The sequence below is a fragment of the Salvelinus sp. IW2-2015 genome, linkage group LG18, assembly GCF_002910315.2.
Source record: "Salvelinus sp. IW2-2015 linkage group LG18, ASM291031v2, whole genome shotgun sequence".
Taxonomy (NCBI): Eukaryota; Metazoa; Chordata; class Actinopteri; order Salmoniformes; family Salmonidae; genus Salvelinus; species Salvelinus sp. IW2-2015.
Window position 1 is genome coordinate 53,131,374 of NC_036858.1, and position 12,939 is coordinate 53,144,312.

Here is a 12,939-nt window from a genome sequence, read left to right on the forward strand (position 1 = left end):
ATACATGTTGAGCAGTGAGGTGAGATAAGGGAGGTGAAGGCAAAAAAAAAAAGGCCATGGTGGCGAAGTAAATACAATATAGCAAGTAAAACACTGGAATGGTTGATTTGCAGTGGAAGAATGTGCAAAGTAGCAAGAGAAATAATTGGGTGCAAAGGAGAATAAATAAATACAGTAGGGAAAGAGGTAGTTGTTTGGGCTAAATTATAGATGGGCTATGTACAGGTTTGAGTTACTTGGAGGGAAAGGAGTTGTATACTATAATGGTGGTATAGAAACGTGACTGAGTTCGGTGCTCCTAAAAAAAATGGAGCTCTGACAATTTTAACTGGTGGTAGTTGTCCTTTCTGTTAGTGTGTGTAGGTCTTGTAATATCTTGATCAGTCATTAATTAGATAGTGACCTGTTGTAAGTGTAGATGGTCATCGTTTCTCACCTTGACTGACTCACTCTAATAACCAAGGTGGATATTAGGTCTTGACTGCCGTCACGGGAGCCCTCTTGCTTTATTTTTGCCACATACCCTGCAATCACTGTAAGAAGAAGTGCTGCTCTGCACACGAGCCACGCCAACTCCCTGGTCCAAAAAGTTGGTCGCGGCTTCAATCAACTTAGCCATAGAACTCAGGTGTGCGGCCACGAACGCTCGGCTCATCTGCTGAGGTATCTGCGAGTGGTCTTCGGACACAGGCCAGATGACTTGCGATCCCTATACACCCATGCACTAGACAACCACCACTATACACCACCCTACAAACTACAGCGCAACACAGAGCACACACTTCGACACTACAACACACAAGCCACACAACATCTCACTACTACTAAACACAACACACCGGTGCACACACGATACTACACAATAGTGCACACACACACATACTCTCGACGCGAAAACATTATATTTCCTCTTTAATGACAGGAATGTGGTGTCTCCTAGAAACGTTCTAACGCAGCCGTCTGCTGACACTCGTATGGGATTCAGTGCTCAGCTGTAGGTGACAACCAGGTAATTTATTTGTTACGAGCATGAACCTTATAGTTTTTAGTTTGTTTGCATCCAGCTTGTTTTTACTGCATGTTACTTGTAGTACTTATAGGATATCTTACTAATGACTAGTGCGCAGTCTTACCTGCACCCGCATTCTCACCGGTTTTATTCGGATACTTACTGCTTTAATATACCTCAGCCGGTGATAGGTAGTGAATTGAGGGCTGGCAGACCCTGTGTATGCGGGATACACCCATTGGTAGTCTATGGCAGAACACAGATTGCATGAATAAATGGGGAGGATGGAACAGATAGGCTTGGTTGGGTGTGGTAGTGGTATGGAATGTATGCTAGGGCAAGCCAAAAACACCCTGGTTCGCGTAATCCCTTATGCAAATTGCACAAACTCTTCACTCATGCAACATATTTCACATTCTCTCCTCTGGCTTGTCCGCTTCTCTCTTTCTTCACCGTCGACCACCATTGTCTTTGTGATTCTAAGTAGTACCGCCTGCACAATGTTAAACCTCCATCGTCACGTGTGGTAGACAGACACGGTTTTCTGAATGTCCTGTCTTTCAATAAGCCTGACTAACCGGATTCTGTATATTGCCTTGCTACTCTTATTTTCAAATGTCTTTTTACTGTTGTTTTATTTCTTTACTTACCTACACACACACACACACACACACTTTTTTTTCTCCGCACTATTAGTTAGAGCCTGTAAGTAAGCATTTCACTGTAAGGTCTACACCTGTTGTATTTGGCGCACGTGACAAATAAACTTTGATTTGTGTTAATTTTATGCCCTTGGCTTTTATTGATGTTGAAAGCCTCTGTGGGCTTGAGGTTCAGTAATATAAAAAACGTAAACTGATATTAATAACATGAAAATCATGTCGGCTGAATTTGAGCTGTGATAGTTTCTAGGCTTGATTGTGCATCTTATACACATTGAGAGCTGAAAGAAAATAAATAAATTCAGCTATCACCTTTATTTAACCAGGTAGGCAAGTTGAGAACACGTTCTCATTTACAATTGCGACCTGGCCAAGATAAAGCAAAGCAGTTCGACACATACAACAACACAGAGTTACACATGGAGTAAAACAACCATACAGTCAATAATACAGTAGAAAAATAAGTCTATATACAATGWGAGCAAGTGAGGTGAGATAAGGGAGGTGAAGGCAAAAAAAAAAGGCCATGGTGGCGAAGTAAATACAATATAGCAAGTAAAACACTGGAATGGTTGATTTGCAGTGGAAGAATGTGCAAAGTAGCAAGAGAAATAATTGGGTGCAAAGGAGAAAAATAAATAAATACAGTAGGGAAAGAGGTAGTTGTTTGGGCTAAATTATAGATGGGCTATGTACAGGTTTGCAGTGTACTTGTGATATTGAGCAATGGCAAAAAAATGTAGCTCTACAAATTTCTAAACATGTGGGTAGTTGTCTTTCTAGCAGGCTTGTTTGTCACAGTCACAATTGTACTGTTATAGGCTCACCCTGCATTAATAACCAAGTGGAAAGGTGGTATTTGCCACGTACGACTGGGAAAAATCCACTTGAACACCCCTCCAACTGGTAATTACTAGTGGGAAACGCGTCTGTCATTCATGACTTCTCCCAAATGCTGACCTTCCTACTAAGGAAAGGACCTTGATAAAGCATTTTTGGCAGTTAAAGGCAACAACAAAACATAGTTTTTTTTATAAATAATCTATTCATATGGTTTTTGAACACTAATTTATTTACAAGCATGAAACCTATAGTTTTAGTTTGTTTGATCCAGCTTGTTTTATGCATGTACAGTACTTATAGGACTTACTAAGAATGTTACATGGTTTATTCATACTTACTGCTTTAAATTAGGATAATTCTCCTGTATATCATCTTAGCATGCAGACACAGAGATAGACGTGTGTGTGTGTGATCAGTCCTCCAAGTAAACCTCCATCAGTGGAGACAGACACCTGAATCTTGTGCTCCTTTCCTTTGAAATAAAAGTAAAGAAAACCAATGTTTGTTTATGCTTAATTGTTTCTTAGCATGAACAAATCCTTTATGCTTCATTCAATTATGTATAATGTGCCTTGAACAAATTTGTTTCGTTCAATTGTGCCGTGTACCTTGAACAAAATATACAGCTCACATTTATAAAATTGGTAACGTTATCCTAGTACACACCTGACTGCAGGACATTGAGGAAAATGTCTTTCATTGGGACAGCTGATCGGCCCTGGGCAAAGCTCTTGTACGGGGAGTACTCTGACACAACTTCATCTGATGTAATCCTTGCCATAGGCAAGAGCTCCTTGTAAAAGGCAACCAGACTCKAAGAAATACCTATTTTAYGTAAGTACTCAGACCCTTTGCTATGACTTGAAATTGAGGTCAGCTGCATCCTGTTTCCATTGCTCACCCTAGATGTTTCTACAACTTGATTGGAGTCCACCTGTGGTTAAATTCAATTGATTTGACATGATTTGGAAAGGCACACACCTGTCTACAGTCGTGGCCAAAAGTTTTGAGAATGACACAATTATACATTTTCACAAAGTCTGCTGCCTCAGTTTGTATGATGGCAATTTGCATATACTCCAGAATGTTATGAAGAGTGATCAGATGAATTGCAATTAATTGCAAAGTCCCTCTTTGCCTTGCAAATGAACTGAATCTAGAAAACATTTCCTCTGCATTTCAGCCTGCACAAAAGGCCAGCTACGCATCATGTCAGTGATTCTCTCGTTAACACAGGTGTGAGTGTTGACGAGGACAAGGCTGGAGATCACTCGGCTCGTGCTGATCATTTGGTCGAATAACCAGACTGGAAGCTTCAAAAGGGAGGGTGGTGCTTGGAATCATTGTTCTTCCTCTGTCAACCATGGTTACCTGCAAGAAACACGTGCCGTCATCATTGCTTTGCACATAAAGCTTCACAGGCAAGGATATTGCTGCCAGTAAGATTGCAGCTAAATGAACCATTTTATCGGATCAAGAACTTCAAGGAGAGCGGTTCAATTGTTGTGAAGAAGGCTTCGGGCGCCCAGAAAGTCAGCAGCGCCAGGACCGTCTCCTAAAGTTGATTCAGCTGCGGGATCGCGGGGCACCACCAGTACAGAGCTTGCTCAGGAATGGCAGCAGGCAAGTGTGAGTGAATCTGCACACACCCGTGAGGTAAGACTTTTGAGAGGATGGCCTGGTGTCAAGAAGAGGCAGCAAAAGAAGCCACTTCTCTCCAGGAAAAACATCAGGGACAGACTGATATTCTGCAAAAGGTACAGGGATTGGACTGCTGAGGACTGGGGTAAAGTCATTATCTCTGATGAGTCCTCTTTCCGATTGTTTGGGGACATCTGGGGAAAAAAGCTTGTCCGGAGAAGACAAGGTTCTGTGTCATGCCAACAGTAAAGCATCCTGAGACCATTCATGTGTGGGGTTGCTTCTCAGCCAAGGGAGTGGGCTCACTCACAATTCTGCCTAAGAACACAGCCATGAATAAAGAATGGTACCAACACATCCTCCGAGAGCAACTTCTCCCAACAACCAGGAACTGTTTGGTGAAGAACAATACCTTTTCCAGCTGATGGAGGCAACTTGCCATAAGGCAAAAGTGATAACTAAGTGGCTCGGGGAACAATACATCTATATTTTGGGTCCATGGCCAGGAAACTCCCCAGACCTTAATCCCATTGAGAACTTGTGGACAAACAACCCACATTCTGACAAACTCCAAGCATTGATTATGCAAGAATGGGCTGCCATCAGTCAGGATGTGGCCCAGAAGTTAATTGACAGCATGCCAGGGTGGATTGCAGAGGTCTTGAAGAAGGGTCAACTGCAAATATTGACTCTTTGCATCAACTTCATGTAATTGTCAATAAAAGCCTTTGACACTTATGAAATGCTTGTAATTATACTTCAGTATTATATAGTAACATCTGACAAAAATATCTAAAGACACTGAAGCAGCAAACTTCGTGGAAATTAATATTTGTGTCATTCTCAACTTTTGGCCACGACTGTATATAACGTTCCACTGTTGACAGTGCATGTCAGAGCAAAATCCAAGCCATGAGGTCGAAGGAATTGTCCGTAGAGCTCCGAGACAGGATTGTGTCGCGGCACAMAAACTGCCACCATCCCCACGGTGAMGCATGGTGGTGGCAGCATCATGCTGTGGGGATGTTTTTCAGCAACAGGGAGACTAGTCAGGATCAAGGGAAATATGAATGGCGCTAAGTAMRGAGAGATCCTTGACGAAAACCTGYTCCAGAGCTCTCAGGACAGCAGACTGGGGTAAGGTTCAACCTTCCAACAGGACAACAACCCCAAGCACACAGCCAAGACAATGCAGGAGTTGCTTCGGGACAAGTCTCGATGTCCTTGAGTGGCCTAGCCAGAGCCCCGACTTGAACCCGATCGAACAACTCTGGAGAGACGTGACAAAGCTGTGCAGCGACGCTCCCTATCCAACCTGACAGATCTTGAGAGATTCTGCAGAGAAGAATGGCAGAAAGTCCCCAAATACAGGTGTGTCAAGCTTTTACCATCATACCCAAGAAGACTAGAGGCTGTAATCGCTTCCAAATGTGCTTGAACAAAATACTGAGTAAAAGGTCTGAATAGTTATGTAAATGTCATATTTCAGTTTTTTTATATATACATTTGCAAACATTTCTAAAGAATGTTTTTGYTTCGTCATTATGGTGTATTGTGTGCAGATTGATGAGGGGGGGAAATGAATAMATTTTAGAATAAGGCTGTAACGTAACAATGTCAAAAGTCAAGGGGTCTGAGTACTTTCCAAATGCGCTGTACGTGTCTGCAAAACTGAGGAAATGCTGTACTTCGAGCAGTACATGACATCTCCCTTCGTGTCATGTCGAACCCATGGAAATCCTCTTTCCAGGTCAGAATGAATTTGTGCGTCCTTTTCTACTTGTATGCTGCCTTTTTAGCAGCTGGTTCAAGGTTTGATAGTGGTGGTGGCGCTGTCTTGGTGCCTGGCCAGCATTCGGTGCTTGTAGAAACATTTTATTAGACAGCTATACAATATACATGGATCATTAGCAATATGGTGCAGATAGATGGTCGCCTCGCTTTGAGTCCTTAGGAAACTATGCAGTATTTAGTGTGTTTAAGTATTATTTCTTACATTGTTAGGCCAGAAAATCAYAAGTGTTATTACATACGGACGGGAAGTACTATTGGATATCAGAGCAACGGCAACTTCCAACATTACGACCAGGAATACGACTTTCCAGAATGGATCCTTTGTTTGGACCACCACCCAGGACCGTTGATCTATTCCCAGAAGCCGACCCAAAACAACGTCGCCGCAGAAGAGGCAGACGGAGTGGCCTCCTGGTCAGACTCCGTAGGCGTACACACCGCCCACCGCTTCCGAGTATACTACTCGCCATGGTCCAGTCTCTTGACAACAAGGTAGATTAAATTATAGCATGTGTTGCTTTCCAGAGAGACATTGGAAATTGTAACATTCTCTGTTTYAAGGACACATGGCTGTCTCGGGATATGTTGTCGGAGTCGGTTCAGCCACCGGACTTCTTCATGCGTCGCGCCGACAGAGATAAACACCTCTCTGGGAAGAGGAAGGGCGGGGGTGTATAWTTCATGATTAACGACTCATGGTGTAATCACAACATAAAGGAACTCAAGTCCTTCTGCTCACCCAACGTAGAATTCCTTGCAATCAAATGCCAGCCGTATTATCTCCCAAGGGAATTCTCGTCAGATATCGTCTCAGCTGTGTATATTCCCCCTCAAGCAGACACCACGACGGCCCTCAAGGAACTTCACTGGACACWATGYAAACTGGAAACCATATATCCTGAGGCTGCATTTATTGTAGCTGGGGATTATAAAAAAGCAAATTTGAACAAGGCTACCTAAATTCTATCAGCATATTGATTGCAGCACTCACGCGGGCAATACACTCGATCACTGCTACTCTAACTTCCACGATGCATACAAGACCCTCCCTTCGGCAAATCCGACCARGACTCCATCTTGCGCCTACCGTCTTACGCAGAAACTCAAACAGGATGTACCCGTGACTAGAACAATTCARCGCTGGTCTGACCAATCGGAATCCACGCTTCAAGATCGTTTTGACCACGCGGACTGGGAAATGTTCCGAGCAGCCTCAGAGAATAACATCGAWCTATACGCTGACTTGGTGAGTGAGTTTATAAGGAAGTGCATTGATGTTGTACCCACTGACTATTAAAACCTACCCTAACCAGAAACCGTGGATGGGTGGTGGCATTCGCGCAAAACAGAAAGAGCATTTAACCATGGAAAGAGGACTGGGAATATGGCCGAATTAATATAAACAGTGTAGTTATTCCCTTAAGCAATGTTGCTATAGAGACAAAGTGGAGTTGGAATTCAACGGCTCAGATATGAGACGTGTGTGGCAGGGTCTACAGGAAATCACTGACTACAAAAAGAGAACCAGCTACGTTAGACACCAACATCTCGCTTCCAGACAAACTAAACACCTTTGCCCGCTTTGAGGATAATACTGTGCCACCATCGCGGCCCGCTAACAAGGACTGAGCCCCCCCCCCTCTCCTCCGTGGCCGATGTGAGTAAGACATTAAACGTGTTAAACCCTCGCAGTCTGGCTGGCCCAGACAGCATCCCTTGCCGCGTCCTCAGAGCATGTGCAGACCAGCTGGCTGGTGTGTTTACGGACATATTCAATCGCTCCCTATCCCAGTCTGCTTGTCCCGACAGTTTCAAGATGGCCACCATTGTTCCTGTACCCAAGAACGCAACGATAACTGAAACTAAATGACTACCGCCCTGTAGCACTCACTTCTGTCATCATGAAGTGCTTTGAAAGACTAGTCAAGGATCATGCCACCCAAGACCCTCTTCAGTTTGCATACCGCCCCAACAGGTACACAGACGATGCAATCGCCGTCACACTGCCCTATCCCATCTGGACAAGAAGGATACCTATGTAAGAATGCTGTTCATTGACTACAGCTCAGCATTCAACACCATAGTACCCTCCAAGCCCATCATTAAGCTGGAGTCCCTGGCTCTCAATCCGCCTGTGCAATTCGGTCCTGGACTTTATGATGGGCCACCCCTAGGTGGTGAAGGTAGGAATCAACATCTCCACTTCGCTGACCCTCAACACTGGGCCCCACAAGGGTGTGTGCTCAGCCCCCTCCTGTACTCCATGTTCACCCATGACTGGCGTGGCCATGCACGCCTCCAACTCAATCATCAAGTTTGCAGACACAACAGTAGTGGGCTTGATTACCAACAATGACGAGACAGCCTACAGGGAGGAGGTGAGGGCACTCGAAGTGTGGTGTCAGGAAAACAACCTCTCAATGTCAACAAAACAAAGGAGATGATCATTGGACTTCAGGAAACAAGCCCCCCCCCCACCACCCATCCACATCAAAGGACAGTAGTGGAGAAAAGTGGGATGTTTTAAGGTCCTCTGCGTACACATCACAGACAAACTGAAATGATCCACCCACACAGCAGTGGGTGAAGGCGCAACAGCGCCTCTTCAATCTCAGGAGGCTGAAGAAATTTGGCTTGTCACCTAAAACCCTCACAAACTTTTACAGATGCACAATCGATAGCATCCTGTCGGGCTTGATCACCGCCTGGTATGACAACTGCACCACCCTCAACCACAAGGCTTCTCAAGGGGTGACGCATCACGGGAGAAAACTACTTGCCCCCCAAGACACCTACACAGCTGATGTCACAGGAAGGCCAAAAAGATCATCAAGGACAACAATCACCCAAGCAACTGCCTGTTCACCCCGCTACCGTCCAGAAGGCGAGGTCAGTACAGGTGCATCAAAGCTGGAACCGAGAGACTGAACAACAGCTATCTCAAGGCCATCAGACTGTTAAACAGCAATCACTAACTCGGAGAGGCTGCTAACAGACTCATATCACTGGCCACTTTTATAAAATGCCCCCAAACATACTTCCAAAGTTGTGGCAAAATGGCTTAAGGAACACAAAGTCAAGGTAATGGAGTGGTCATCACAAGGCCCTGACCTCCATCCTATGGAACATTTGTGGGCAGAATTGAAAAACGTGTAGAGCAAGGAGGCCTACAAACCTGACTCCGTTACACCAGCTCTGTCAGGAGGAATGGGGAGAATCACTCCAACTTATTGCGGGAAACTTGTGAAGGCTACCCGAAATGTTTGACCCAAGTTAAACAATTTAAAGGCAATGCTACCAAATTCTAATTGAGTGTATGTAAACTTCTGACCCAATGGGAATGTGAGAAAGAAATAAAAGCTGAAATCAATAATTCTCTCTACTATTATTCTGCATTACACATTCTTAAAATGTGGTGATCCTAACTGACCTAGACATTGAATTCTTTCTTGGATTAAATGTCAGGAATTGTGAAACTGAGTTAATGTATTGATTAAGGTGTATGTAAACGTCCGACTTCAACTGTATGTATATACTGTACCTTATACCATCTATTGCACCATGCCTATGCCACTCATCCTTATATGTATATTACATATCCTTTTCCTCCCTTTAGATTTGTGTGTATTAGGTAGTTGTTGAGTGATTTGTTTAACTTGTTAGATATTACTGCACTGTCGGAACTAGAAGCACAAGCATTTCACTACACTCGCATTAACATCTGCTAACCATGTGTATGTGACCAATAAAATTTGATTTAATTTATATACAAAGGTATGTGGACACCTCTTCAAATTAGTGGATTCGGCTATTACAGCCTCACCCGTTGCTCTGACAACTGTATAAAATCGAGCACACCACCATGCAATCTCCATAGACAAACATTGGCAGTAGAATGGCCTTACTGAAAAGCTCAGTGACTTTCAATGTGGCACGGTCATAGGATGCTACCTTTCYAACAAGTCAGTTCATCAAATTTCTGCCCTGCTGGAGCTGCCCTGGTCAACTGTAAGTGCTGTTATTGTGAATTAGAAATGTCTACGAGCAATAACAGCTCAGCCGCGAAGTGTTATGCCACACAAGCTCACAGAACAGGACCGCTGAAGCACATAGTGCGTAAAAATCATCTGTCCTCGGTTACAACACTTACTACCGAGTTCCAAACTGCCTCTGGAAGCAACGGCAGCACAATAACTGTTCGTTGGGAGCTTCATGAAATGGGTTTCCATGGCTGATCAGCCGCACACAAACCTAAGATCACCATGCGCAATGCCAAGCGTCGGCTGGAGTGATAAATCACACTTCACCATCTGGCAGTCCTACGGACAAATCTGGGTTTGGCGGATGCCAGGAGAACCCTACCGGATGCCAGGAGAACCAATGCATAGTGCCAACTGTAATGTTTGGAGTAGGAATAATGGTTGGGAGCTGTTTTTAATGGTTCGGGMTAGGCCCTTAGCACTGACGATTCTGTGCTTCCATCTTTGCGGAAACAGTTTGGAAGGCCCTTTCCTGTTTCAGTAGGACAATGGCCCCGTGCGCAAAGCGACGTTCGTACAGAAATGATTTGTCGAGATAGGTGTGAAAGAACTTGACTGGCCGGCACAGATCCCTGAGCTCAACCCCATCGAACACCTTTGGGATGAATTGGAACGCCGACTGAGAGCCAGGCCTAATCGCCCAACATCAGTGCCCTACTCACTAATGCTCTTGTGGCTGAATGCAAGCAAGTCCCCTCAGCAATGTTCCAACAATGGAAAGCCTTCCCAGAAGAGTGGAGGCAGTTATAGGAGCAAAGGGGGACCAACTCCRTATTAATGCCCATTATTTTGTTCAACGAACAGGTGTCCATATATTTTTGGTMATGTGCATCTCCCGCTCCCATCTCCTTCAGTTAACACTGACGAGAGTAGGCTTCACACATTTTCAGAACGGAGGTAAAACCGCAGCCACACACACAGACAGGACAGGACACGYGACGAAAGAGAGACTAAAGATCAACCTCTCCAACTCACAGCTCAATTCATTTAGCCAAATCTCTGTAGTCTACTTGCAGCCTACACTGATTAGATAGTTATGAAATCTTTTCTATCTATCTGATATGGTGGGTGTCCTCTTGTGTTTTTTGAGGTGGAACRATTCTAGGATTTATTCACGTCACAACTGGTCATTCCCACCTTCCCACTTCGTTATGAATGCAGCGTCAGGCTACATTATGTTAACACTAATCAACATGAGCTTTGATTCTACTTTCAATCAGTTTTTAGCCAATGGGTTCTGTCAGTGATGTCAACATGTGCTGTAGGCCTAATGGATTTCACCATGATATGCATTGCATTTGCACACAGTTTTTCAGGCTTCAAATATAAACTGGTTATGTAAAATGTTTTTTTTTTCTCCCCTTTTTAGGTGGAATACATGTTGATTGAAATGGATGAGAAAAATGAAAAGGTTCGTCTTGTTCTCAATGGTGGGGAGGTTTTGGAAACCCTTCAAGACAAAGGTGAAAAGACAAACCCCAAGTAAGTCAGCTTTAAATCTGTTTAGAAATTGACTGGCTGCCATGTATATACCTTATGTTAAAGTAGAATCTTTCTTATTTACACTCATATCGCTTTTTTTATGTAAATGCCATGTTATTAAAGGGTACAGACAGTTTTTGCGTTCTAACTTATTTTTGAGAAACTTGCCCCAACCAGCGATTCACTTCCTCATCCTCGTTGTGCAGTATGGGGGCTCAAACCTTTAGTAATTTATTAGATGCTSTTATCCAGAGCGACTTACAGTAGTGATTGCATATACAGTTGAAGTCTGAAGTTTACATACACTTAGGTTTGAGTCATTAACTCGTTTTTCAACCACTCCACTAATTTCTTGTTAACAAGCTACAGTTTTGGCAAGTCGGTTAGGACATCTACTTTGTGCATGACAAGTAATTTTTCCAACAATTGTTTACAGACAAATTATTTCACTTATAATTCACTATATCACAATTCCAGTGGGTCCAGAAAAGTTTACATACACTAAGTGACTGTGCCCTTTACAGTTTGGAAAATTCCAAGAAAGAATGAATGTCATGGCTTTAAAGCTTCTGATAGGCTAATTGACATCATTTGAGTCAATTGCGAGGGTACCTGTGGATGTATTTTAAGGCCTACCTTAAACTCAGTGCCTCTTTTCTTGACATCATGGGAAATCACAAATAAATCAGCCAGACCTCAGAAAACAACTTGTAAGTCTGGTTCATCCTTGGGAGCAAATTTCCAAACGCCTGAAGGTAACAATTCATCTGTAAAACAATAGTACGCAAGTTACAACACCATGGGACCACGCAGCCGTCATACCCGCCAGGAAGGAGACGCTTTCTCTCCTAGAGATGTTCGTACTGTGGTGCAAAGTGCAAAATCATCCCAGAAACACAGCAAAAGGACCTTGTGAAGATGCCTGGAGGAAACAGGTACAAAGTATCTATATCACAGTAAAACGAGTCTTTATCAACAAACTGAAAGGGCCGCTCCAGCAGGAAGAAACCACTTGCTTCAAAAACCGCCATAAAAAAGCCAGATACGGTTTGTAACTGCACATGGGGACAAAGATCGTACTTTTGGAGAAATGTCCTCTGCTCGATGAAACAAAATAGCAACTGTTTGGCCCACAATGAACATATGTTTGATTGGAGGATAAAGGGGGAAGCTGCAGCCGAAGAACACCAATCCCAACCGTGAAGGCACGGGTGGCAGCTCATATTGTGAGGTGCTTGCTGCAGGAGCGGACTGGTGACTTCACAAAATAGATGGGCATCATGAGGGGGGAAACATATGTGGATGTATTGAAGCCACATCTCAAGACATCAGTCAGGAAGTTAATGCTTGGTCGCAAATGGGTCTTCCAAATGGACAATGATCCAAGCATACTTCCAAAAGTTGGGCAAAATGCATAAGGACAACAAAGTCAAGGTATGGAGTGTGCCATCACAGCCCTGAACCTCAA

General features: G+C 43.8%; 1 protein-coding gene across 1 annotated transcript in view; it reads left to right on the top strand.

Moving 5' to 3' along the window:
* Positions 1-12,939, top strand: part of LOC111978043 (glutamate--cysteine ligase catalytic subunit) — a 59,254-nt gene that overhangs the window by 19,728 nt on the left and 26,587 nt on the right. Inside the window, exon 2 of the mRNA XM_024007810.2 lies at positions 11,359-11,471. Coding sequence (XP_023863578.1) covers positions 11,359-11,471 — 113 coding nt within the window. The remainder of the gene's footprint in view (positions 1-11,358; positions 11,472-12,939) is intronic.